Raw genomic sequence first — 27,033 nt, forward strand, 5'->3', positions numbered from 1 at the left:
ACTGGATCCCCATCCCTACCCCAACCCCACCTGAGCACACTGCGGGGTCGGGCCCGCAAAGAAGCCCTGGTCACTCAGGCCTGTGGAACAGCTTTCCCTTCTTGGCCCAAACGGAAAGGCTTAGAACTTCATTCCGGCATGTTCATGCTCCCCAGGCTTGCATTATTGAGCGATTTAAGTCTAAATGGGTGACTTTGTCTACATTTAAAGTAGTTTCAGAAATTATGTTTTTCTTTCCTCTCTGCGAGGTTCCTCACTTTCCCTTTACGTGTATACTCCATCCCATTTGCCTGATTCTAGAGTTGGCCACTTTTTATTCTTATTTTTTAAAAGTGTTTTTGCTGGCATGCATTTTAAATTTGTGTGAAAAGAATTCTATTATTTCTCTTTCAGCTATTTTTCACTCAACGCTGGCATTTCAAGATCAATCTGTATAACTTCCACCCCTTCTAACTGCTGCCTCATCTCCACAGTGCTCCATTCTCAGACGCATCCCTTCAACATATTTCCTCACCTGCAGTGCTTCTCAAACTTCTCCCAGTGCATCCCTTGGGAGTCTTGTTAAAAATGCAGGCTCTGATTCATGACTCCTGGGGTGAGGCCTGAAACTCTACATGTGTAGCCAGTTTCCAGGTGATGTTGATACTGTTGGCTTTGGGACCACACTTTGAGGAGCAAGACCATCTTGGGCCTCTGTGAGAATTCTTCTTGGGCTGCTATGTGTCACATAGCATTTTGGGTCACAGGCTATGTGTTGATCTAATTTGATAGGTATTGCCCATTTGCTCTCTGGTCTGCCTGTGCCACCCTACATCACACCAGCAATACAGGAGGGTAGAAGATATACGTTTACATGGGGAAGGGAAGAAGGCTTTCTCCTTGCTCCTGCCAAAATCCTGCCCCTCAGTGTGTCTGGTTTGGGCCAAAACCTCCTCTCTCAATTAGAATGGTCCCAAGGCTCCAGAGTGATATCCCTGGCCAACAATGCACAGCCAAGTTAGCGATAGGCCCAAGATTGGCATCCTGGCTTCATCTCTGACAGGAGCTTAAAGAACGGGCACTGAGAAGCCCCGGGGTCTTCAGCAGGTCTTCCTCAATTGCTTTCTCTTTAGTAGCCTGTCAGGCTGGACTAGGACTCAAATAACCTGACCTTACCATAGGCAAGTAACTATCTTGTGCCTGACTTCTCATCTCTAAAATGGAATAGTAATACATAGCTACAGTTTGTCGTGTGAGGAGTCAGTCCAGGAATTTTGCCCACATACCAGATGCCCCATGGGTGCCCCAGGTCAGGTGTGCTTGCCTTTGTTTTAACCAACAGAAAAATGAAGTTCAAGAAGGCTGAGCAATTTTTACCAAAGCTGTGGGACTGGAAAGTGGCAGTGCTGGGATTCAAACCCAGCTTGAGCTAATACACCAGAGCCTGTGCTAGCTATGACGCTTTGCCACCTCCATGCCCTGCCTTGCCCTTGCTACCAGGCCATATTTCAGGGAGAACAGGAAGGAAAAAGGAAGGAAGGACTGTGTCTGGGGTTTCAGGAGCTGATGCTGAAGGCATCTGATCAGTGGCACGCAGGGTTATGAAACTCCACAGCGAATGGGTTTTAGTAAAAATGAACATGGGTTCTAGGGGCTGGTTCACAGGGCTTGAATATTTAGGTGGCTGGAGAGAAGGCTTTTAGTTGAGGGATATAGAAGCGAGGGTTTTAACGTGATGTATGTAGTGGGATCAAGACTGGATAGGAATTGGTGAGGGTCAGGGATTAAGTGGAGGCCTGGAGTGGGGTGGGGGTGGGTCTTACCTATCATCTGTCTTACTTGTAGTGACTAATCACTCACTGTTTTGTCTGGAAGGTTAGCTGAGATGTGAAAAGCCAGCATCCTGGGCATCGAGGGATGTCACCTTCCAAGGCTCTCCTGGTGTTGTAAACAGCTTGTTGGGTTGGTTTTAGAAACCCATAGGCTGTTTTCCCCACTCACATAGCTATGCAAGCCATCTCCCAGCACCAAGCCCCATCGAGCATTTCACAGAGGAGTTCAACACCTGCATATTTTGAGATTTCATGGAATATGACCTTTTACCTCTTGTTCACACTCATCCATCCTCTGTTTACCATTGTAGAGTCCAAACTGTATCCAGGACAGAACATTTCTCTGAATGCCTAGAGAAGCTTTCTGCTCTTTGGAGTTCCATACAATATCTTACAGTTTTCTGGTCTTTACAAAGTACTTCACACACAGATATTATTGCCTTTGACTCACAGCAGCTCCATGACAGGACCCACTTAATACCAAGGCTCAAAAGAATTAATTGGCCAAGGTCACACACTGCGTAGGTGGGTGAAAGGGGACTTCTTGTTGGTTTTCTCATAGCAAACCCCAGGAGTCTTAAAGAGTAAGTTCTCCCTGGGAAACTCACTGCCTTGGTTGGCTCATTTCCCAGACTTGGGGATGTGGACGAGGCAGGAAATAGGAAGTCTAGGGGGTGGGGAATGCTTGGGCAGAAACATCTGGAAGTTGAAAGCTGAGGTCTCATGTAGATTCTGGCTAGCCCTCTCCCCAGCTACGTTTCTGTCACTGAGCCCTTTCTAGAGCCTGGGCAAGTGAAAAGAGGCAGTTGGTGGGGGGAACGGTAAATACAGGTAGAAGTCGCTATGAGTCTAAAGCTGAGACAGTTGAGCAACTGCAAGTAAAGATGCTGCCAGCTGCTAAGGGGGCCCCAGTAGCATCAGCACATGCACGTGGAAACTCTTGATGGCTTGGCCAAGCTCTGCTCCTGGCTGAGCCTTCTGCCTTAACATCTCTTCTCAAAATTTCTGGCCCTCCACACCAAGTACCTGCAGCATCAGCTTGAGGGAGGTGCCCAGAGGTCAGGCCAGTCTATCCTGCCAGCTCCAGCAATATCACCCATGTCCCGCCCAGCCCCAGCTAGAGACTGTGGGTCAGGGGCCTGCTGACACAGAAAGGCCCTGGTCCCACTGCCCTCCCTCTCCCCTGGGCCTCAGCCAGGGCTCAACAGACACAAGCAGTGGGATAGGGTTGCCCTTCTATTGGTCCAAGTCCTGAGCATTGCCTGGGTGAGACATGGAGGTGAGGAGGCCCACGAGGCTCAGTAGTGTGGAAAACAGCAGCAGGAAGGAGGCCGTGAAGAGCAGTGCGGGGAGGGCACTGAGCAACAGCAGCAGGAGAGCTGGCAGCAGATGGCGCCACACTGCAGCCGCCACGGGCCACAGGGAGCTCAGGAGGTGGGAGCCGGTGGTGAAGAGCGCGTGACACAGCATCAGGGCCAGCAGCAGGTAGAGGATCCCCTCCAGGCCCCACAGCACACGCTGCAGCGGCTGCCGCCAGCTGGATGTAGTCCACCACTGGGTCCAGCTCGGGGGCACGTGACACATGCACCAGCGCACCCAGCCCTCCCGAGAGACCCAGGCTGACCAGGGCACCGCACGCTGCGGCCCCTCGCCGGCCCCGATGGCATCTGTCTCCACTCGTAGCTGCTGCATCATGGTTGGTGCACCTAGGGAGAGGGCCAGGCCAGCTGCAGGAGCAGCCCTGGAGATGCCTGGAACCTCAGGACAGGTGCGGGTGCAGGGATCCGGAGGGACCAGCGTGGGTGTGGTGGGGTTTTGAACTGGGGCCTGGGTCTTACCTCTGGGCAGAGCCACCTAAGTCATGTTGCTTCCTGCCGCTCCCAGGACAGCCTGGCAGCCAGAGTTGAGCCCCCATCAGTGCCCTCACCCTCCCCAGAGGAGCCCTATTATGACCCGGGTCGGGGTAGGGGGCCAGCCAAGAGAGAGACCACTGCTGAGTGTGAGGTTTACCTGAGCCTCTCTCGTGGACCCTTCAGGCTTTAGGGGAGCCTGGTGAGTCCACAGATGTGTCTTTCATGTTTTCTTGTGGAAAGCCCTCTTTGGAGCCCTCCCTTCCCTGCTGGCCTGTATCCAGCCCTGCTTCACTCTCTTGTAATTCTTTCAAGAGAAGTTCCCTAGAATCACAGAGGAGGCCAGAATAGCCTCCCCCAACCTACAGGTTCCAAGATGGCTCCATACCCTGCACTGGGCTCCCTGTCCCTTATCTCACATTTCACTGATGCCCTCAGACTCAGACTTAGGTATCCACTGTCCACATTGTGAGGCCAGAGGTCCCCCGAGATGCAGGCTGGGGCATAAAGGAGTATCCTCCCACCTTCCCAACCCAGGGTGGAGGAAAGGAAGCTTGAGGAAACAGTATGGCCGCTGTATTTCCGGAGGGCACTCAGGTCCAAGGATAAAGGCAAAAAGCAAGGGCAAGCAGGGCCAAGGAGACACCGCGGGCTCTCAGGAGCAACCCCAGGCCCAGGAGCAGCAGCAGCAGAGCCTCCTGGAGGCTGAGTTGTCCTGCAATTGCCACCATGGGTGGAGCCTCCTGTTGCCTTGGACCCTCGCCGGCCCCCTGATTCTGGCCCCCTGTGAGATGTGTGTGCTGGGACCAGGTGGGACCTGCAGGCCTGTGGAGAGAAAGGGTGGCAGCTGGGCTTTGGGAGGCTGATGGTTTGCTCACCTGCCCAACCTGTAGGCTGCAGTCCACTTACCGGTGGAGCATGTCGAAGGCCAGGAAGCTGACCAGTAGCAGCAGCAGCAGCAAGGCTGGGCCAGTTGTGGAAAAGATGGCCTGAATTGTCAGCCCCAGTGCCCCCAGTCCTAGGACACTGTCCAGGACCTGGGCCCAGCTAGGGCCCCAGGGGGACACACATGGGCCCACTGGACTAGCTGACCCCTCCCCAGCACCCATGCCCCTGGGAGGGACTGGGGTAGGAGAAACAGCAGCTTTGGGCCTGGATAAGCAGAGGTGGGTCATGGAGGAAGGTGGAGGTTACAGAAAGGAGTAGTGCTGGGTGAGGGAAAGAGTGGGAGCATGGGAGGGGGTGGTGGCAGACCTCAAGGGTAGGCTCAGGCAGTGGGGAGTTGGACTGTTTGGGAATCTCCCCCTCCTCACACACCCACTCACCAAACCCTCCTCATCTCCCACTTCGGTCAGTCATTCTGGTTGGTTGGGCACCTGGAGCATTGTGACCTATTGCCAGCTGGGGTCCTGGGGTAAGCGGGGTGGGGTGGAGTGGGGGTTGCTAATGCTGGCCCTGGCCTAATAATTAGCTGGTGGTGTAGCCAGAAGGAGGTCTGACATTTAAGAGCTAAGACTCATCCTCTTGTCTTTGCTAATTCTCCACCCAAGGGGCCCATGGGGATCTGAGTTGCCAGGAGGCATTCTAACCCCATCACCACCTGGGCAGCTGACCAAGAGAGGAAGAGCCACTTTCTTCGTCTCACAGGTTCCCAGGACTAGGTGTCCAGGGGCAAGTCACTCAACATGTCTGTCCCCAGTTCTCTCCCTTGAGAGCAGGGTGATGCCTGTGGGCATTCATGTGGGGGATTTTTCAGAACTTCAATCCTGGAATGCACAGATAGACTCTGCCAGGAAGCAACCTGAGGCTTTCTGGAGTGGGGTAACCACATGACCTGCTAAATGAGGGTGGGGCATGAGGGGCTGTTTAGGTGTTAGAAGCAGTGTGGTTTGTGGGAGGTGTTCTGGATACTGGCATTCCAGAAATGGCACAGAGAATGTGACTGTGAGAGGGCTACAACATAGTGACCCCAAAATTGGAGGTTAAGGTTACCCTCCAAGAATGAAATTAAGAAGAATGAACATGTATGAAGGGATTAATCTGGAAAAGAAACCTGTCTCCACTGATAATCTGTAAATGGTTACAGAGGTTCCAGCACATTTCAGTTTAGTGACTTGAGAGGCAAGAGTGAAAATGGGTCATAACTGAGAAAACTTAATCCTTGTTCGCATATCATATTTTGAAGGAAAACTGATGGAAGTAGGGCCACACAGCCCCTAGGAGAGGAGGAGACAGAGCAAGCGTCTCACTGCATATCTGTCTCCAGGGGACTCTGTTCAAAGATTCAAGCCTAGTGACCTTGACATATTTGGTGATGGTGGGCTCAACAATGATAGAGCAAATGCCACCAGCCCTTGGGATCCTTCATTGGTTGCTTTTTTCTGAGTCAGCCCAAAACAATAAAGGAACACCCACAAAATTTTGAGGAAAATTATTTACAACTTAGTAACATTGGAGAAGGCAATGGCAACCCACTCCAGTACTCTTGCCTAGAAAATCCAAAGGACGGAGGAGCCTGGTAGGCTGCAGTCCATGGGGTCGTGAAGAGTTGGACACGACTGAGTGACTTCACTTTCACTTTTCCTTTCATGCATTGGAGAAGGAAATGGCAACACACTTCAGTGTTCTTGCCTGGAGAAACCCAGGGACAGGGGAGCCTGGTGGGCTGCCATCTATGGGGTCACACAGAGTCAGACACGACTGAAGCGACTTAGCAGCAGCAGCAACAGTAACATATATCTGTCTACATGATTATTAAGTATGAGGGTAAAGACATTTTAAGCCAAACAAGGTCTCAAAAACTTGACCTTACATACATTCTTTCTTAGAAAGCTACTGGAGGATGTGCTTCAGAAAAATAATGAACTAAACTAGGAAAGAAGTGAGGCTAAACACAGGAAAGGGATGATGAGAAGGACCTGGGATGTCAGCAATGTTTCCAGATAAAGAAAGCAAGCAACCCCAGCCTAGAATTGAAAGATAGATACTCCAGGAGGGATGTCTCTAGAAGAAAATAAAACTGATTATCTGCTGTTTTTAGACATATGCAAAATATTTAGTTTATTTGGAAGCTTTGGGATTGAATTAACTAGTTTCTTAAAAACCAAGCAAATGATAAAATAATTGCTAAATCCAAGGAATACAAAAAATTGAACAATAATCATGATCATAATATAAGAACTGAATATTGACTCCAGTGATTCAGCTCTTTTGGGAGGATGGCAGGGGGAAATGTGTATGTGTATTTTGGTGTATGTTAGGGGGAGGGCTAGTAAGAAAGCTAAATTTAATTCCATAGCAGGAAATCTACAGATAAAATCTGAACATAAAAGTTCAAGAAATATACCCCAATACAAAATGAAAAGTTTAAAGTTTAGGTGGAAAAATTTCAAGAAATAGCAATAGAAAGACAAAAGTAAATACAAGGAGAAATAAAAAACACTAAAAGTGGTTAACCTTGTCATAGAGAAGCATAGAGAAGAATCTTCTGTTACAAATCTAAATGTGATGTACCTTTAAAATCATATTCTGTAGTATTTTGATTTAAATGATTTCTTTCTTTTTTTAAAAAAAGCAAATCAATATTAGTGTCCTATAGTGGAGATCAGGAATTTACTCTCCCAGGATGAATGAAATATCGATTTCCTAAAGTAATGTGGATATACTCTTGTGGCTTGAGATAAAATTTCCAGTAACAGTATCAAACACCATCAAACTCAGAAAGCTGTGAGTCTCATGCATTTTAGAAGGAGTTGCTCTAGATCGCCATCTAGTGCTTCTCAGCCTGCGTGTATCTCCTGGGGTTGAATCCTCTGGGAATTCTTTAAAAATGCAGATCCTTGGCCACACTTTGAGGAGCAAGGCTCTAGAAAACATTGATGTACAGAAGAGAGATAGCTGGGGGAGGAAGTGGTGAGGGGAGAGAGACGTGTAGGAAGATGCATCTAGGTGACAGGGGAGTCCCCATCAGCACTCACCTGCATCACAGGGAGAGCACATAGTGGGGAGTGAGTGCCAGGAACAGGAGATCAGGAAGCACAGAGAGGCAGCAGATCAGGCTACTTCTCAGTTTGTGTAACCAGAGACATAGCCTCTTCTCTTCCCTTGATAATGTTTTATTCTATCTACATATGTGGGAGCAAGAGGACTGTATTAAGCTGTTTCCCTACCTTTAGTTCATCCAGTTATCTTAGGGGCCCCCAGGAACCACATATTATCTCACTTCTTCATAGCAACCCAGAAAGGAAGACATTATTGTTCCCATTTTACAGATGAGAGAATGGAAACTCAGAGATAAAATTACTGTCTAAGGATACCCAAAATGAACAGCAGAAGTGGCATGTGATACTAAGCTTGTGTGGCACCAAAGTCATCTATCATCTTTGCCTCCAGCCACCTGATCACACTGGGGAGCGTCCAGGAGAGTCCTGTAGGGAAATGAAAATGGAGGAAGTCTTGTTCAGGCTTCAGAAGCAGGAAAGCAGGCTTCTGACCTGCTTCTGACCTGCCTGGACACTGCTCAGATTCTGTGCCTACCCACAAGCACAGCAAGTCAGGCAGCACTTTAGATAAGAAAGGGAATGGTACTTCTTGAGCTCCTGGAGGTCTGGCCTACCATGCCTGAGGTTTAACAAAAATTTTATGGGCTTTCCTGGCAGCTCAGACAGTAAAGACTCCGCCTGCAATTGTGGGAGACCTGGGTTCAATTCCTGGTTGGGAAGATCCCCTGGAGAAGGGAATGGCTACCCACTCTAGTATTCTGGCCTGGAGAATTCCATAGCAGAGGAGCCTGGCAGGCTATAGTCCATGGGGTCTTGAAGAGTTGCACACAACTGAGTGACTTTCACTTTCATTATGACTCACAAGATAAAACAAGCAGCATTGTAAAAACGTTAAAGTAAAACCAAGCTGCATTTTTGCATGAACTGATGATGATATTAGTTTGCAGCCTGGGATTATAAGTGGGAACCCCCCAAACAGCAATTTGAAGTCTTACCCTGGACTTTTTCCTAATTGGGACTCCAGGTTGCTTTTACTTGGGACTTCTCAGTTCGCTGCTTAAATCTAGATGTTGGTTGGCCCAATTTGCTAATGTATGTGATGTTCCTCTTCTCTATGGTTTCTATTTCTCTTTTCTTTTAATGATTGTACTTTGAAATTAAGTTAAATACTCCTCTATTAAATACTGAGACTGTTTATTGGTGTGTAACCTTTCAAACTTGAAAAGGAAGTCAAACTTTGGGCAAAACATAAGTTGGTGCTGTGAGCAGGTTTTGTGAAACAAAACACCACTCTTCAAGAAGAAAGAGGTTAAGATTAATGAAGTTTTCATCTCCTGATGGGAAGATTTGCCTTACTGCTTATTAGCAATAATAAGGGGGCATATCCACTGGATTGTGTGAGAATGGGACCTCAAATTAAACCAGGCTGGATCTTTTGAAGTTATTGAATGTTTGTGCCAATTTGGCTTGTGCCAATTGAGAAAGGACAAGAATGGACCTCACTGGTTCAGAGGCTGGATCCTCCTCTCTGCTTACCATAAGGTACAGGAAACCAAATTAAAACTGGTTGAAGAGAAGTCACTATTAAATAATTATGTGATTTTCAAGGACAATTATCCATGTTACAAAGTCAAAGTTACATTTTAGCTGACCAAGTCTCCACTTTCCAGTTGGTAGCTGAAAAAGTCACTGTAAAGTTTGCACAAGCTCAATATTGGAAGAGGCGCAACAAAGTTAACAAAAAGAGAGTTCATTTGATAATAGTTAATGCGGTGGTAGACTGGGACCCCACCACTTGGGATAGGAGATTAATCCCTCCAAAGTTCAGGGACCCACCCAGACCATAAAGTTTTGGGAAATACAATGGGCTAAATAATATAGAGAGATTTTATTTTACGTAAGGCTAAACGAAAGATAATGGAATTTAAAACTCTCTAGACAAAAAGGGAAGCTCAAAATTTATAGGGCTATTTGGCTTCTGGCAACATCATATTCCACAGTTGGGCCAGATATTGAGTCCACTTTACAAAGTAACTTGATGTGAATAAACTTTTAAGGAAAGAAAATGTAAATGAGATAAGAGCTTTTAGATAAACTCTATTAAGAATAATTATGCTTTAGGAATGTCTACCTAAAATAGTTGCTCCAGGTTTTGATAACTTGAATTCTAGGGCTGTGCTAAATTAAGTTAAATGATAGAAGTTTGAATAATTAGGCCATTTCCAAACAAAATAATATGCTAAAACAGTAATTACTAAACACTGGCTTTCTTTTTTACAGAGAAGTGAAGGGTTTAGAAGTATTAGTGAATATGTTTGGTACCATCCTGAGATGTTCTCTAAGAAAAACAAAAATTTTTAGAAATTATCACTGATATTTATGTTCACCAATCTACAGAATGCTAATATAAAGGACAGTTCATGGTTGCTTAGGGAAAGTGGGCTAAGTTATGAGGAATTGAATTGCATTTTGTAAAAGGAAAAATAAATAGGTCTGACTTTCAGGTGTCTGTTTCTGAATGGGAGAATAAAGTGTTTACTATAGAAAGTGATAAGAAGGATTTGTGGAAAGTGGACCCTAAGAAAAGAATCTTATGCATGGTACAAGTTTTCTTGGGATGTTGAACTGTCTTTTGATAACAGATTTTAAGTTTCTTTACCTCTTAAGTGATTTGTTCTGTATTTGCTTTTGAAATCTTTTATTGTTACTTCGGCTGAGTGAATAACTATTGTTTCATAGCGACCTATGATCTTATCTGACTGAGTGTTCTAAACTCTTTGATATTTTTGACAGAACTTCCTAAGATCAAATTCTAATGAAGTTCTTTTGACTTCTAGCTAACTTTGAGGGTGCTTCAGAAGGCCCCTGAGGCATCCCAAAGAAAGATATTAAACTAATTAGGTTCGTTATATTATAGGTACATGAGAAGTGCTGTCAAATAACTGCTGTCAAGAATCTTCTTAGGTTATTTTGTGTGGTAAATCTTACTAATACAGATATTCTAGAAACTATACAGAATTCGAAAAGATCTAATATGTCCTGGTAAAATATTATCAGTCATAATTTTAGTTACTATCTTAAAGTGTTACATGTCACAGCAATAACCAAGTTACTTTATTGATTGCATTGTAATCAGTTTTTAAATCTGTCTTTTTAAGCCTTTTTGTCATTAGAGAGAACTATGGTTTCATTCTGATGTCTTTGCAAAAATACTGCCTCTTCAAGATTTACATAAAGGACTTTCTAAGATTAAACTAAAATTAACTAGATAAACAAAAACTGTTATTAACAGTAAGTTTGTATCAGACTGGAATTTGGTTTTCTATGTTAAGAGAAAAAAGTTTTCTTGGAATGTGGCTTTTGATAACAGATTATGTGAATTTCTTTGTCCTTAAGTGATTTACATTTGATTTTAAAATATTTTGTTACTTGGCAAAGTAAATATTATTTCACAATAATCTATAAAGATTGTGACACACATAGATAAGGCTCATTCTGCTTCTACAAAAAAAAATTTATCCCTCATTGTCAGACTTTTGCTATCCTGGTGTCCTTAGAACATGGCAACAGTCTACTCCTAAATCAAGGAATTTAAAATGGGTAAACAATAGCTATAAATCAAACAGTTGTGGCTACGGAAATCCAAGACAGCCTCTTGGTTTTTTCCGGTTCCCTGACAAACCTCATTTTTTATTTGATGGGATAAAGCCTCCCCTGGCTACAGGGTTAATGCCCTCTTTCTCTCACACACACACACAAATTTTATGTTACACTGAATATTAAATTCTAGTTTTATTATCAGATACTCCATGAGCTACAATAAAGGGACATAAAATTACGTGTATCTATCAATGAACTATATGCTAATTGAAGCTTAGAGCAAAAACAGCAAGACAAAAGAGTGCCTTTGGGCTACTGAAGTAGGAAATTTCCAGAGGCTGGGAGAAATAACACTACCTTTGAAAAACAGTTATTGGCCTGTTATTGGGCTTTGATTGATATGGAATAATTGACTATGAATCATACTGTAATATTAAGACCTCAAGTGCCAGTCATGTAATGGGTACAAAGTTTGCCCAAAACACACAGAATTGGGCAAGCTCAGGAATCCAGCATCATGAAATGGAAATGGTATATTCAGGACCAAGCCAAACCTGGGCCACATGAGGTTGCTGCTTTAAATGAAAAGATTTCTGAAGTTCCTACTAAAGATTTCCAAAATTCCTATTAAAAGCTATAGTTAGGCCTGAGATAACTGAGTTGCCTGTAAAATGGAGAAAGACCTTGGACTTGTCACTGGTGGCTCAGCAGAAAAGAATCTGCCTGCAATGCAGGAGGTGTGGGTTCAGTCCCTGGGTAGGGAAGATCCCCTGGAGAAGGAAATGGCAACCCACTCCGGTATTCTTGTCTGGGAAATCCCACGGACAGAGGAGCCTGCCTGGCTACAGTCTACGGTGTTGCAAAAGAGTCAGATGTGACTTAGCAACTAAACAATAACACAAACTTTTGACTCTTTAACTGCACTAGAAAAACAGCATGCATGTTTCACTGGTGGGTCAGCTAAATATATAGGATCCATTCACTATTGGAAAGTGGTGGCACATAATCTGGTCACTATTAAATCACTGACAACTACTAAGGAAGGTAAAGGTAGCCAATTTGCTGAGTTATATGCAGTTTATCAGGTATTAAAGCAAGGGAATGAGTGCCATATATACACAGATTCTTGGTCAATCAATGGATTGGCCACTTGGCTTTCCCTATAGGTAAAAAATGGGGCTTCCTAGGTGGTGAAGAACCCCACTGCCAATGCAGGAGAAGTAAGAGACGTAGGTTCAATCCCTGGGTTGGGAAGATCCCCTGGAGGAGGGCTTGGCAACCCACTCCAGTATTCTTGTCTGAAGAACCCATGGACAGAGGAGCCTGGTGGGCTAAAGTACATGGGGTCACAAAGAGTCGGACACAACTGAAGCAACTTAGCACACAGGCACAAGGGTAAGGAATAACCGGCAAATTCACTCCACAGAGCTATGGGGAAAGGAATTATGGTTTGACATTTGGGAAATTGTTCAAACTACTAATGTTTCAATCTTTCAAGTAGATGCTCACAGTGTTCCAAATTCCACGGGATGATGGTGTAACTATTACAGAGGAACAAACCCGAATCCAAGTGTAGAAGTTGATCCAGACTCCAGTGACTTAAAAGGTTTGACTTTGTGGGCACACCAGAAAATGTGGTCATCTGGGAGAAAAAGCAACATACAGGTGGGCTCAGGATACAGGTACTTCCTTAGCTATGGATCTCATTAAATCTGTTATTTCACAGTGTCCAGTTTGTCAACATATCAAGCATAGAAACTTGACACAATTCGTCAAAGGACAATTGACACTTGACAAGAAGCCTGGGCAAATATGGAAAGTTGATTATATTGGCCCATTAATTCGAGATAAAGGATGTCAATATGTGTGGTACTGCTGTGAACACCTATTTTGGATGTTTAGTGGTCATTCCCTTCAGCAAAGCCAATCAGACTAATACTATTAAAACATTGGCAATGATTTATATTATGGTATTCTACTTCAAATTCAGAGTGACAATGGGTCATATTTTAAAGGTAAATTAATACAAGAGCTTTCATAGGAACATAATATATAATGGATCTTTCATATTACTTATTATCCTCAAGCAGCTGGTTTTATTGAAAGAATGAATGGTCTGGTTAAACAGCAATTAGCGGTTCATGGGGTCTCAAAGAGTTGGACACGACTGAGCGACTGAACTGAACTGAACTGAACTGAATTGAATTAAACTTGGAGCTGCTGCTGCTAATTCGCTTTAGTCGTGTCTGACTCTGTGCGACCCCATAGACGGCAGCCCACCAGGCTCCCCCGTCCCTGGGACTCTCCAGGCAAGAACACTGGAGTGGGTTGCCATTTCCTTCTCCAATGCATGAAAGTGAAAAGTGGAAGTGAAGTCGCTCAGTCGTGTCCGACTCTTCAAGACCCCATGGACTGCAGCCCACCAGGCTCCGTCCATGGGATTTTCCAGGCAAGAGTACTGGAGTGGGGTGCCATTGCCTTCTCCCAAACATGGAGAGGACTGTTATAAAAATTGGAGGACTAACTTGAATATTGCCCTCAATATTTTAAATAATAAACATCCAGGAGAATCAGAAACTCCTTTGATGAGAATGACTATTCCAAGTTACAGATGTATAAAATAAGACTTCCATCCCAAAACAACTGAGTATTGGGAAATTAGCCCAGGAGTATTAGCTCCTTTCTGAGCTACTCCTGAGGCTGCCAGACTGGGTTTGTACTCTATATCTGAACACAGACTTACTAAAAGATTGATATGTGTTATTTCAACTGGCATTGGAATTAAAATGCCTCCTGGACACTTTGATTAATCAAAGGATGCTCCAGGTTAGCGTTAAAAGGGATCTGCGTCCGTGGGGGAGTGATAGACCCAGACTACCAAGAAGAAATCCAAGTAATTCTATAAAATGAAGGAAAGGATGATCTATTTATTAATCAACATGACCAAATTGCCCAATTGCTGATTCTTCCATGTGTAATTGTTGTTGTTTAATTGCTAAGTTGTGTCTGACTCTTTGGGGACTTCATGGACTGTAGCCCGCCAGGCTCCTCTGTGCATGGGATTTCCCAGGCGAGAGTAATGCAGTGGGTTGCCATTTCCTCCTCCAGGGGATCCTCTTGACCCAGGGATCGAACCACATCTCCTGCATTTCAGGTGGATTCTTTACTGATGAACCACCAAGGAAGCCCTTTTGTGTGTAATTGGCAAAGTACAAAAAGGAGAACCTCCCACTTTATTAGCAGTTAGAAGTGATGGAGAGTTTAGACCCACAAATGAAATAAATGCAATTGGAGCTAAAGTCTTGGTGAAGCAGCCTAGAGGTCCCCCCACACCTGCTGATGTGATTGCACAGGGGAAGGATCATACTGTATTGGTGATGATCCCCAGACAGAAAAGGTGGAAATATGTGCCATTAACTCACTGTTATTCTCATGAATAGATTATTCTTGGAAGCCTGACTGTAATGTGGATTGTCATTCACTCCTCAACCTTCAAGGATATGTTACAATTAAAAGAAAAATATGAAGAAATCGACTGGGGAAATCTTCAGTTGGAGAAACCTAAGCCAGACCTGAACTCAGGGTAACTTCGCCTGGCCAGTAAACAAGCCCTGTTCTTTCTTTGCCTCTCCATGGACAAGATTTATCTGTCTGCTAGATTACATAGCACTGGTAAAGAAATAGCTCAAGCCTTAAACACAAGTATTATGTGCCAATTTCATGTGTTACTTTAATAGTCACAACCACTTACTGATAGGTTGTGACAAGGCTGACAAGGGACTGCTATGTGCACCAACTTCTCAAATTTGGGGAACCCTGCTTATTGGAGAACTTCATCAACTATTGTGAATGGACTGTTTTCCCTAAAACCTACAATATGTTTTTTGAAAGAGCCCCTCAATTAGCACGTGTTGTGACTGATGATGTAAAAACACTACCTCTATATATCAGTTAGGAACCCCTTTCTCTGGATTCCTAACACATGTTGATGATTTATATTGGAAAGGGACCACCTATTATTCCCCCCCACCCTGAAAACTCAGGTGTTATTGACTCAAATGCTATTTCCTACTTTGTCTGTTTCTAATACTAGCTTCTCCTTAGAACCCCTGCTTAATTTAGCAAGGAACAAAAGTATTACAAAATTTCATAGAAAACTGTAATTGTACCTTGATAGAAGTTGTTACTTGGTGCAAAAGTAATTGCGATTCTACATCATTTAAATTTGCTGTTTGATATTGGAATACATTCTTAAATAAATGTGGTTATGTTATACATCATTTTAATGTGCATTTCCCACTTTATTTTTTTTTGCTAATGACTTACTACTTATTTCATATTTATTTTAGACTATGGAAATGATGTTAGACAAAAAGCAAATACAAGTGATTTTCTTATTTGAGTTCAAAATGGGTTGTAAAGCAGCAGAGACAACTCGCAACATCAACAGTGCATTTGGCCCAGGAACTGCTAACAAACGTACAGTGCAGTGGTGGTTCAAGAAGTTTTGCGAAGGAGACGAGATCCTTGAAGATGAGGAGTGTAGTGGCCAGCCATCGGAAACTGACAACGACCAAGTTAGAGCAATCATCAAAGCTGATCCTCTTACAACTACAGAAGTTGCCAAAGAACTCAACGACAACCATTCTAAGGTCATTCGGAATTTGAAGCAAATTGAAAAGGTGAAAAAGCTCAATAAGTGGGTGCCTCACGAGCTGACCAAAAAATCAAAAAAAATTGTCATTTTGAAGTGTTGTCTTCTCTTATTCTATGTAACAACAATGAATCATTTCTCAATCAAATTGTGACATGCGATGAAAAGTGTATTTTATATGACAACTGGCAATGACCAACTCAGTGGCTGGACCAAGAAGAAGCTTCAAAGCACTTCCCAAAACCAAACTGTCACCAAAAAAGGTCATGGTCACTGTTCGGTGGTCTGCTGCCTGTCTGATCCACTACAGTTTTCTGAACTCTGGCGAAACAGTTACATCTGAGAAGTATGCTCAGCAAATTGATGAGATGCACCGAAAACTGCAATGCCTGAAGCCAGCATTGGTCAACAGAAAGGATCCAATTCTTATCCACAACAGAGCCCGATCGCACGTTGCACAACTAACACTCCAAAAGTTGAATGAATTGGGCTACGAAGTTTTGCCTTAATCACCATGTTCACCTGACATTTCACCAACTGACTACTACTTCTTCAAGCATCTCAACAACTTTTTGCGGGGAAACCCTTCCACAACCAACAGGATGCAGAAAATGCTTTTCAAGGGTTCATAAAATCCTGAAGCATGGATTTTTATGCTACAGGGATAAACAAACTTATTTCTCATTGGCAAATATGTGTTGATTGTAATGGTTCCTATTTTGATTACTAAAAATGTGTTTGAGCCTAGTTATAATGAATTTGAAATTCATGCTCTGAAACCGCAATTAGTTTTGCACCGAGCTAAATATTACAGCCGATAAGTTAATGGATATAGGAGTTAATGTACAAAAACATATTTCTCACTCATGGTGGGATTCTTTACTACATTCCCTACTGCTCAGAAATGGTTTTCTGCAGTTTAATCTCTTGCTTGCATCTTGTTTCTTTTGACCCTTTGGAACCGTTATTTGACCTACAGAATTAGCAAGACTGCTCATGTTATTTTGTCTGATTTCTATGCTCTTCAGACTAAACAATCCTGAGGACAACTGTTAGGGAAATTAAAATGGAGGAAGTCTTCTTCAGGATTCAGAAGCAGGAGAGCAGGCCTCTGACCTGCTTCTAACCTGCCTGGACACTGCCGGAATTCCATGCTAGCCCACAAGCAACAGCTAGGCAGTACGTTAGATAAGAAAAGGAGTGGGTTTTGGAATTCTTGAGCTCTGGAGGCCTGGCCAAGTGCACCTAGGGTTTAACAAAATCCCAGAACTCACAAGATAAATGGCTTGGTAAAAATGTTAAAGTAAAAACAGAACTGCATTTTTGTGCACCAACTCAATTTGCAGCCCAGGATTATAAGTGGGAACCACTGAAACTGCAATTTTAAGTCTCACTCATGGAGTGGACCCACTGCCTGGACCTTTTCTCAAATGGGACTCCAGACTGCTGTTTACATGTGGAGGATGGAGGTTACTTTTGTCAGAATGGTCAGGGAAGAGAGTGACATTGAAAAGCCATCTGCGGGCTTCCCTTGTGGCTCAGTGGTGAAGAATTTGCCTGCCTATGCGGGAGACAAGGGTTTGATCCCTGGTCTGGGAAGATTCCACATGCTAGGAGCAGCTAAACCTGTGCACCACAACTACTGGGAGCCCTGGAGCAGAAACTACTGAGCCCCGAGCACCTAGAGTCTGTGCTCTGCAATAAGAGAAGCCACTGAAATGAGAAGCCCCAGTATTGCAACGAAAAGTAGCCCCCTTCTGCTGCAACTAGAGGAAGCCCTTGTGCAGCAACAAAGACTCAGAGCAACCAAAAATAAATAAAAAGAAAAGCCATCTGAATGATGGGTAAAGGACGCAAACTTGGTGATCCAATGCAAAGGCCCTGAAGCTGGATGGGTCTTGTGCCTTCCACAAACAGCTAGGATGCCTGTGTGGCTGCAGAGATATGAGCTGGGGGAGAACACAGGGAAATGAGGTGAGAAAGGTGTGGTTGGGGAAGAACCTTTTCAGGAACCGCTGGAAGGTGAGCTCACTAGGACCATTTGGCTGCTGTGTGGGGAAGGGCTCGGAGGCCATGGGAGCCTTAGGAGGCTGACCTGTCCTCCCAGGTTCTGCCTCAACCCCCTCACACCCCTCTGTGAAACTTGGATGAGGGTGAGGCGGAGCCAGGGAAGGGGCCAGATTGGGTTTTGGCCGGAGGTAGAGCAGGCCTCAAGACCTGCACAGACCTGCTTCTAGCTCCACCAGAGTCTCTCCTGGTCTCCCACCTCTGCGAGGCCTGGGGCCGCAGGACCGTCTTTCTGCCGCTGACTTGGCTGGGCACTTTGGGACCCTCAGGTTTGACACACCTTCCTTGAGTTTTACTAAATCCTCCTCTGGTGCCTGGTACCCAGCAGTGGCATCCAGGCTGGCTGCTCTAAGGTGGGAGCAGGACCCATGGGGGCCCTGTCCCAATTACTCCCTTTCAGAAGTTCTCCACCCAGAGCGCATAGTAAAAGTGAAAAGTGAAGTCACTCAGTCCTGTCCGACTCTTTTCAACTCAATGGACTATAGCCTACCAGGCTCCTCCATCCATGGAATTTTCCAGGAAAGAGTACTGGAGTGGGTTGCCATTTCCTTCTCCAGGGGATCTTCCTGACCCAGGGATCCAACCCAGGTCTCCCACATTGCAGGCAGACGCTTTACCGTCTGAGCCACCAGGGCACAGGGTGGGCCACAAACCTCCAGGAGCTCTGGGACTTGCATCTGTGAGACTGGGGGTTGTTACTGAGGGTGGGTCTCAGTTCCGGGAGCGCATATTTCTTTCGAGAGATTCCGCAAGATGGGTGCTGACACGCAGATGGGGTAATTCAAATTGTTCATACGTGTAGTGATCTTGCAGAAAACATTTGCTCAAGCCCCTCCCCCCCAACACCCCCACCCTCCCCATACCCCACCACACTCTAGAGGATTCCCAGTCACCTCTGGGCACTGCGTTTTACTTGGGGATGGCAGTGTCTCCCTGGCAGGATCCTTGCAATGGCAAAGCACCGGCCAGAGGCGCACAGAGAACGAACTCCTTCCTGCTGGGGAGGCGACCCTGGAATGAGGAGCCAAAGGGGGCCTCGGAGACGGATGGGGAGGGTCCTGGGCTCTGGAATCCCGGGATCCGAGGTGGTCCCGAAGACAGAGACCCAGGGCTGCGGGCTCCCAGAAAAGCTTGGGGCGGGGCAGGGCAGGACGCACGCATCAAGTCTCGCCCTCCCCCGCCTCCCCCGGCCTCAGCCCGCCGGGTATCAGCTCGGTCTCCTCTTCTCGGATTATGTAACCCCGGAACGTGGCAGCCGGAGGAGGGGAGGCTAGGGAAACGAAGAGAGAAGAGAGGCGGGGCGCCGGGGTGGGGGATGGGAAGCATCGCCTCTGGCGGGGCCCCTCGGTGTCCTTCAGAAAGATTCCAGCCCTCCCCCACCCCGTATCCCTGCCTCCGCCTCAGTTTCCCCTCAGCCTTCTTTCCGTCCCAGCCTCCTTGGCAGGGGGTTCTGGCTGGACAGATTTCCCACCCGGGTTGCAGTTTCCGCCCCAAAGTTCTCGGCTTTGCTACCTAGACTGTCAATTAGCCGTTCTAAGCCTCAGTTTAGTAGTTTGTGAGATGAGGTTGGATTGATAGGCCACGGGTAAAGTGCCCGGCGCGGGGAATGGTACACAGTAGGTGCCCACTGTGGGACGGGCTCACAGGACTGAGTGGAATCCAGGGTGCCTGGGGCCTTTGCCGACGGTAAAGGGCAGAGCCCGAGCGAGGCGGGTGAGCTCGAGGTGGGGTGCGGGGGGAGCGAAGATGAGGGCAGGGTCGGTGGGTGCGGAGACCCGGGGCGGCCGGCCTGGGCCCTCCCCTTCCTCCTCCCTTCCCTCCTTCCCCTCCCTTCCCCTCCCCTCCCAACCCCTCGGTTCCCGGGGTCCGAGGCCAGCGAGCGGGCTGTGGGCGGGCGTGCAGCGGCGGCAGGAAGGGGCGGGGGGCTCCAGAGCCCCAGCAGGAAGAGGCGAACCCACCGGCCACCGCGAGCCCAGTGCGTCCGCGTCTTGGACCCCGCCATGTGGCGTCTCCTTCTCGCCTTGGCCACCTTCGCGCCTGCCGTCGATGTGGGTCTAGGGGCGCCCGGCACCTCCGTGCTGGGCCTGGCGTCGCCCGCGACCACCGAGGCCCCGGTCCCCACCCCCCGTAGCAGCCCAGCACAGCCGTCCGCGGGGAAGGAGAACGGTGAGCTTCCGTCCGACCCACGGCCCGCTTCTCCCGCGAAGCGGTTGTCCCACTCTTCCGACTCCCGTGTGGCGACCCCTCCCCAGCACGCGCGCACACACCTCACACACGCCACACACGCCGCAGTCTCTGCCTAGCGCCTGGGTGGCGACCCTGTCCCAAGCGCACACGCTCCCTGCGCGGTACAATGGCTGCTGACTCAGCAGCCCTAGTTCCCGGCCAGACCAAGTCAGCAGTCCTGGGACAGAAGCCAGTGGGATGCTGCCTCTTCCAGCCCCAAACTTTCTTGTTTCTCAGAAGGGGGAAACTGAGGCTAGAGCCAGGAGGAGGGTAGAGAGAGGTGCAAAGACACCGAGGAGGGTGCAGAGCAAGACTGTGTGGGCTTGAGGCCAGCGGCTGGAAGGAAAGAACGGAGGAAGAGAGGAGGCGCTCTCTGCCAGGTGCCCTGGAGGGACGCGGCTCTGCCTGGGGTGGGGACAGGGAAGGCTGCCGGACTTCCCAGCTTCTCAGATGTGGCAGTAGAGAGGAGGAAAGCGCGGGGATTGGCAGCCTCGGAGGGCTTCTTGGGAGAGGCAGGTGGAACTGGTTCTGAAAGGTAGCTCTGAATTAGGAAGAACTGAAGGGAGGGCAGCCAAGAGGGAAACAGTGTGTGCAAAGGTACCAATCCCTGACACAGATATGTACAGTGCATGGAGGGGCAGCTGTGGATCTTAGTGGGGAACCAGTGGCATCTGCCCTGTGCAATGAATGCTTTATACTGAAGGGCGGGCAGGGCAGGGGTCCAACTCTGAAAAGCCTGAACACCTGGACAGACGTGGGTTTGAGGACAGGACCTCTTAGCACAGTGATGGAGGTGGCACAGAGGCTTTGGGGGCATGAGACTGAGCCTGGAGCTAAGGAAGGCTCCCTGAAGTGCATCTGGACTGAGATGTGAAGAAAGAATGGGAATTAGAAAATAAAGTCAAAGGTGGTGGATATATGATAGGGAAAGGGACAGCCAGGCAAAGAAGAATTTAAAGAACCAAATTCAGCTCTTTGGAGCAAGCAAATAGTTCCTAGTGGCAGTGTAGCCCTCTATTGGTGAGGGCCAAGCATGTAGTCACATCAGAGGGGAGAAGGAAGCAAGGAATTGGCTGGAACAGTAGGTTGGGATCAGACTGAGGGCCTTAAAGTCCATGCTAAGGTCTTTGGATACGTGTGGTGAGGCCTCCTGTGGACTAGTAGGTTTTCTTGGGGGTGGTAGACCTCTCCATTTGAGGTTTCCTGCCATCCTTTCCTTGACTGCTGCTCTGCCTCTTTGGTCTCCAGGCACTTCAGAACAGCATGTCCGGATTCGAGTCATCAAGAAGAAAAAGATCATCATGAAGAAGCGAAAGAAGCTAACTCGCCCCAGACCCCCAGTGACTGCCAGGCCTTCAGTGACCACCAGCCCTGCGGGGACCCTTGACCTCCCTGAGAAGCAAGAACCAGGTACCACCACTCCAAGGGCCTTGCCCAGACTTACAGTCTCTGGGACATGAACTAATGTAGCTCTTGGCCACACGGGCAAGCTTGGGTTCAGCTTTCCACCTGCCCTGACCACTCTTTTTCTGGTCCCAACTTACTGCTTTGTCCCTGTGCCAGACTGTCCCCCTTTGGGCCTGGAATCCCTGCGAGTTTCAGATAACCAGCTTGACGCATCTAGCAGCCAGTCCTTTGGTCTTGGACCACACAGAGGACGGCTCAACATCCAGGTCAGCAAGGCAGCCCCTAGGACCTTCTTCCCTGCCCCTCCCACCTTCCCTTAAGGCCTACCTGGTTCTGATTGCTGCATCCTGTGCCCACAGTCAGGCCTGGAAGATGGTGATCTTTTTGATGGGGCCTGGTGTGCCGAGCAGCAGGATGCTGAGCCATGGCTTCAGGTGGATGCTAGGCACCCCACCCGCTTCTCGGGCATTATCACACAGGGCAGGAACTCCATCTGGAGGTAAGGCAGGACAGCTCCAGGCCAGGGAAGTTATGGACAGACTCAGGAGGACTAGGATGTGAGTCTTGGGGGCCACCCATGATCTCTACCCACCTTTCCTGCCAGGTATGACTGGGTCACATCATACAAAGTCCAGTTCAGCAACGACAGTCGGACTTGGTGGGGGAGTAAGAATCGCAGCAGTGGGATGGATGCGGTGAGAAGTCCCATGGTGGCTGGGGCCCTCTATGCTGGGAGCTGGGCTCCTGGCCCATTGTGGGGTGCTGGGCTGGGCTGGGATTCCTCTGAGGACAAGGAACAGGTGCCCAGTTGGGCATTCCAGGAGAAAGGGGGTTGTTGTCAAGATGGGTGGCACCCAGCAGACAGCCTTAGGAGCCAGGTTGCTTTGGACCATGCCCGCATCCTTCCCAAATACTTCCTCATGCCACGGCTTCCTGCTGGAACACCCCTTCTGGTGATGGGCCTCAGTCCTTGCATCACTTCTCATCTCCTCAGGCTACAGTGTGGGGTCCTGGCCAGCTTCAGGATTGCCTGCTTCTGAGTCACATGGCCATATTGATCTAATGAGCTGTGACTAAGCCGGAAAGGATGGCTGCCTAGGGCTGCCTGTTGGCAAAGGATGTGGGCAGTGGTCTGTGTTTGACACAGCGAGCAAGTGTCTAGCTGAGCCCACTAGGGTGGGTTTTTCAGTGAGCTCACAGGCCTGAGCATCTTCCTGGGCCCTGAGCCAGGCTGCTGGGCTTCACGAGGCCCTTACAAAGGACTTGATGCCCCCAGGTATTTCCTGCCAATTCGGATCCAGAGACACCAGTGCTAAATCTCCTACCTGAGCCCCAGGTGGCCCGTTTCATTCGCCTGCTGCCCCAGACCTGGCTCCAGGGAGGTGCATCTTGCCTCCGGGCAGAGATCCTGGCCTGCCCAGTCTCAGGTGGGGAGAAAGACAAGGGTTAGATGGACAGGGCACACTCTCCCCTAGGAACTCACTATTTACTGTGAATTCATCCTCTACCAGATCCTAATGGTCTGTTCCCTGAGGTTCCCATGCTGGGATCCTCCGACTCACTAGACTTCCGGCATCATGATTATAAAGCCATGAGGAAGGTAACCCCTATGACCCAAGAGGAGGATCTGCTCATCTCAGGTCTCCTGCCCACCAGGGCATAACTTGCTATGATTGCCCTCATGTCCTCCTCCATCTCACCCTCTTGTTGACCCCTAAACTTCCACGATTTCCCTTGCTTTGGTGCCTCTCTTATTCTGACCATTCCTTCCATGGCTGCTGCCCCCTCCTGTCCTGTGCCATGGTGTCCCCATCGTATGGGCCCTCACAAGCTTTTGAAGTCCTTCCATGGCCTCGTGTGGTCTGAGCCCTGGGTCTACTCCTCCCATGCCCCTCACCATGCTACACTCACCCCCCAGCTGATGAAGCAAGTGAACGAGCAATGCCCCAACATCACCCGCATCTACAGCATCGGGAGGAGCCACCAGGGCTTGAAGCTGTATGTGATGGAAATGTCGGACCAGCCTGGGGAGCATGAGCTGGGTACTGGCAGGTGGGGTGGGAGAGGTGGGCACAGCAGCAGGGAGGGGCAGGTGCATGAGCCAGCTGCAAGCCCCTGTTTGTTCCCAGGAGAGCCTGAGGTGCGCTATGTGGCCGGCATGCATGGGAATGAGGCCTTGGGGCGGGAGTTGCTCCTGCTTCTAATGCAGTTCCTGTGCCGTGAGTTCCTGAGAGGGGACCCGAGGGTGACCCGGCTACTCACTGAGATGCGCATTCACCTGCTGCCCTCCATGAATCCTGACGGCTATGAGACTGCCTTCCGCCGGGTAGGCCACTTGGCCTGAGGGCCAGCCTGCTCCTTCTGCCGTGGTGCCTGGAGCCTGCTTGGCTTGAACAGACTTCCTCTCCGGCAGGGCTCAGAGCTGGTGGGCTGGGCAGAGGGCCGCTGGAACCATCAGGGCATTGATCTTAACCATAATTTCGCTGACCTCAACACACCACTGTGGGAAGCAGAAGATGACGGGCTGGTACCTGACACTGTCCCCAACCATCACCTGCCACTGCCCACTTACTACACCTTGCCCAATGCCACAGTGAGTATTCTGGGCCACCCTGGGGGCCTTTGTCTCCGTCTCCCACTCCCCTGACCTGCCCTTGTTCAGGTGGCTCCTGAAACATGGGCAGTGATCAAGTGGATGCAGCGGATCCCTTTTGTGCTAAGTGCCAACCTCCACGGGGGTGAGCTCGTGGTATCCTACCCCTTCGACATGACTCGGACTCCGTGGGCTGCCCGCGAACTCACACCCACCCCGGATGAGGCTGTGTTTCGCTGGCTCAGCACTGTCTATGCGGGTACTAATCGGGCCATGCAGGACCCAGATCGAAGACCCTGCCACAGCCAGGACTTCTCCCTGTACGGCAGCATCATCAACGGGGCTGACTGGCACACAGTTCCTGGAAGTATGTGCCTGAGGGTGGGGTTACCCCATTCCCCTAAAAGTGAAAAGAAAGTGTTAGCCACTTAGTCGTGTCTGACTCTGTGCAACCCATGGACTGTAGCCCGCCAGGCTCCTCTGTCCTTGAAATTCTCCAGGCAAGAATACTGGAGTGGGCTGCCATTCCCTTCTCCAGGGGATCTTCCCAACCTGGGAATCGAACCTGGGTCTCCTGCATTGCAGGCAGATTCTTTACCAGCTGAGCCATCAGGGAAGCTCTAGCCCCATCCCCATAACCCTGCCCCAATGAGACAATCTGCTCTCACGTACAGCGCCGGTGTCAGCTGTCACCAGGAAGTGTCTCCCAGAGGAGGGTGCCGGGAGGGCAGGGCTCTTGTCCCGCCTGCTTAGGGTCCAGTGTCTGTGGTACCCTTAGGCATGAATGACTTCAGCTACCTACACACCAACTGCTTTGAGGTCACTGTGGAGCTGTCCTGTGACAAATTCCCTCATGAGAACGAGCTTCCCCAGGAGTGGGAGAACAACAAAGATGCCCTTCTCACCTACCTGGAACAGGTCGGATCTGAATTCCCCCCACTCCCTGCCTGCCCGAGTCACTGCTGACTGGTCTGTTCTCCGTGTTGGATGCATCTCCCAACAGGGAGGTCTCCTAAGGTCAGGCTGAGCCATTCTGACTCACCAGTGCCATGGGTCACACTCACTTGGCATCAGACTGCCTTGGAGGGATACAGGATAGGAGGGAAGCACAGTTTGCCAGCAGGGTGGTGTCAGACATTGTTGGAGAGTGGGAGTAGACCTGACTGCACTCCAGGCAGTGGTCCATGGAGCAGACCCAGAGCTGTTCTCAGAAAAGACTCTGATTATGCAAGTGCAGGAAGTACCCTGGCATAGGCACTTCACTTTCCGCAGGAACTCTTGTCCCTTGGAACGACTCCGTAAGTATAGTTTCCAAAGATTCTAAAAGACAAGCCCATAATGAGAATCAGTGAACTCGGGGAAAGCCCAAAGATACGCCCTCCTGCCAGGCGTTTATAGTTGTCTTGGTCCAGATGCCATTTATCAGTCAGGAGATACTTTCACCAGAATATTGTCACCTAGGAACAGAGTAGATGCAGCACCTCTATCAAATTTGTAGGGTACAGAGCCAGAAAATAAACTGGTCACAGAAGCAAAGGGATTTTGGTAACCTTTTCCCACACAGGTGCGCATGGGCATTGCCGGAGTTGTGAGGGACAAAGATACAGAGCTGGGGATTGCTGATGCCGTCATTTCTGTAGATGGGATTAACCACGATGTAACAACAGGTGGGTGTGGGGGGGAGGGGACAGGGGCAGTGTGGGAGGCGTTAACCAGGTGGGAAGCTGCGGGCCACTGGATGCTGATCTTGCCCTTCACTTCTCTCAGCATGGGGCGGGGATTATTGGCGCCTGCTGACCCCAGGGGACTACATGGTGACCGCCAGTGCGGAGGGTTACCACACAGTGACAAGGAGCTGCCGGGTCACCTTTGAAGAGGGCCCTGTGCCCTGCAATTTCCGCCTCACCAAGACTCCCAAACAGAGACTTCGAGAGCTGCTGGCAGCTGGGGCCAAGGTGCCCCCAGACCTGCGGAGGCGGCTGGAACGGCTGAGGGGACAGAAGAATTAACACCTCCAGCTGGAGAGCCCCAGAGGCTTGGGCAGGCTGGACCTGCCCAGAACTGGAGGAGGGGTCACTGAGAGTGGGGAGGGCAGGACAGGGTGTAGGGGGAAAGGGTGTTGGGCTCATTAAAGCTATTTGGCACCTCAGCCGGTCTTCCTGTGGTCTCTATGTCCCAGATCCTCCTCCTGGGCCAGGCCTCAGCTACCCCTCTTCCCTGATCTTATTCTGCAGACACTTGGCTACTCTCATCATTTAGCTTCTGGAAAAATAGTATGGAAAGGGGATGCCACCTGGGTTCTTCCTGAATTAGGGCTTGGCAGAGCAACTCATCTCATCAACCCATCAACTTCTGTGGCAGGTGATGCTTGGTGCTGTGAAACATTCTGTAAGCACCTCCTCAGTGCCAACCATGCAAGGAGTCAAGGGTAAACACTGCCTCTCAACCTCCTGGGGCTCCCAGTTGAGAGAGGGGACAGGCGTGCCAGGTGGAGGCTGGCTGCTGTGGGAGCAGAGACAGACGAGTTGCACACATGGGAGTGGAATACAGCACCCAGGGTCAGTCTGGATGCAGGAGAGGTGACAGTTTTCAAAGTGTAGATGGGAGGTGGTGTGGGGGCCAGGACAGGGAGAGCTCCAGGGAGAAGAGCAAAGAGGGCACAGCTGAGAGCATCTGAGTTTGCTTCACCATCCCTCCTGGAGAATGCTGGTTCACCATCCCTTCTGGAGAATGCTGGTAAGTGATGGGATGTGATTTGTTTCTTTCAGACAAGGAGAAGTTGTGCATCAGTCGGTATCTTGCCAGGAAAACAACCAACGGCAGG

At 48.8% G+C, this 27,033-nt stretch overlaps 3 protein-coding genes across 8 annotated transcripts; 1 reads left to right on the plus strand and 2 right to left on the minus strand.

Annotated features, from left to right (window-relative positions):
* Positions 1-3,034: 3,034 nt before the first annotated feature.
* TMEM239 (transmembrane protein 239) lies at positions 3,035-5,005 on the minus strand. 2 transcript variants are annotated; one of them, XM_081559061.1, is made up of 2 exons: positions 4,571-5,005; positions 3,035-3,517 (listed from the first exon to the last, which is right to left on the minus strand). In XM_081559061.1, exon 2 carries the CDS (start codon positions 3,504-3,506, stop codon positions 3,048-3,050), a length of 459 nt encoding a protein of 152 aa, XP_081415187.1. In that variant the 5' UTR covers positions 3,507-3,517; positions 4,571-5,005; the 3' UTR covers positions 3,035-3,047. The 2 variants fall into 2 exon arrangements, with proteins under 2 accessions (XP_081415187.1, XP_081415186.1); XM_081559060.1 differs by lacking the exon at positions 4,571-5,005 and adding an exon at positions 3,650-3,706.
* C13H20orf141 (chromosome 13 C20orf141 homolog) lies at positions 3,035-5,005 on the minus strand. Its single transcript, XM_081559059.1, has 3 exons — positions 4,571-5,005; positions 3,650-4,486; positions 3,035-3,517 (listed from the first exon to the last, which is right to left on the minus strand). Exons 1-2 carry the CDS (start codon positions 4,834-4,836, stop codon positions 4,255-4,257), a joined length of 498 nt encoding a protein of 165 aa, XP_081415185.1. The 5' UTR covers positions 4,837-5,005; the 3' UTR covers positions 3,035-3,517; positions 3,650-4,254.
* Positions 3,767-26,358, plus strand: CPXM1 (carboxypeptidase X, M14 family member 1). 5 transcript variants are annotated; one of them, XM_081559010.1, is made up of 14 exons: positions 3,767-3,863; positions 21,458-21,619; positions 21,773-21,882; positions 21,976-22,115; positions 22,221-22,311; positions 22,893-23,043; positions 23,128-23,216; positions 23,535-23,658; positions 23,746-23,942; positions 24,030-24,209; positions 24,279-24,576; positions 24,988-25,127; positions 25,774-25,876; positions 25,977-26,358. In XM_081559010.1, the coding sequence occupies exons 2-14, from the start codon at positions 21,511-21,513 to the stop codon at positions 26,216-26,218; spliced, it is 1,974 nt and encodes a 657-aa protein (XP_081415136.1). In that variant the 5' UTR covers positions 3,767-3,863; positions 21,458-21,510; the 3' UTR covers positions 26,219-26,358. The 5 variants fall into 5 exon arrangements, with proteins under 5 accessions (XP_081415136.1, XP_081415134.1, XP_081415135.1 ...); XM_081559008.1 differs by lacking the exon at positions 3,767-3,863 and adding an exon at positions 19,913-20,149 and having other exon boundaries at positions 23,448-23,658; XM_081559009.1 differs by lacking the exon at positions 3,767-3,863 and adding an exon at positions 19,913-20,149.
* Positions 26,359-27,033: the final 675 nt, after the last annotated feature.

This window comes from Giraffa tippelskirchi, chromosome 13, assembly GCF_054371585.1.
Source record: "Giraffa tippelskirchi isolate mGirTip1 chromosome 13, T2T-mGirTip1v1.2.pri, whole genome shotgun sequence".
NCBI lineage: Eukaryota > Metazoa > Chordata > Mammalia > Artiodactyla > Giraffidae > Giraffa > Giraffa tippelskirchi.

What these genes read in the sequence shown, in the direction of transcription:
- C13H20orf141 (XM_081559059.1), bottom strand. Translation starts at nt 4,836, where the DNA reads ATGACCCACCTCTGCTTATCCAGGCCCAAAGCTGCTGTTTCTCCTACC. An exon ending in GCCTTCGACATGCTCCACCG is followed by an intron (nt 4,487 to 4,570) that starts GTAAGTGGACTG and finishes TTCTCTCCACAG; the next exon opens with GCCTGCAGGTCCCACCTGGT.
- CPXM1 (XM_081559008.1), top strand. Translation starts at nt 19,984, where the DNA reads ATGTGGCGTCTCCTTCTCGCCTTGGCCACCTTCGCGCCTGCCGTCGAT. An exon ending in ATGAGACTGCCTTCCGCCGG is followed by an intron (nt 23,943 to 24,029) that starts GTAGGCCACTTG and finishes CCTCTCCGGCAG; the next exon opens with GGCTCAGAGCTGGTGGGCTG. An exon ending in CTGGCACACAGTTCCTGGAA is followed by an intron (nt 24,577 to 24,987) that starts GTATGTGCCTGA and finishes TGGTACCCTTAG; the next exon opens with GCATGAATGACTTCAGCTAC.
- TMEM239 (XM_081559061.1), bottom strand. Translation starts at nt 3,506, where the DNA reads ATGATGCAGCAGCTACGAGTGGAGACAGATGCCATCGGGGCCGGCGAG.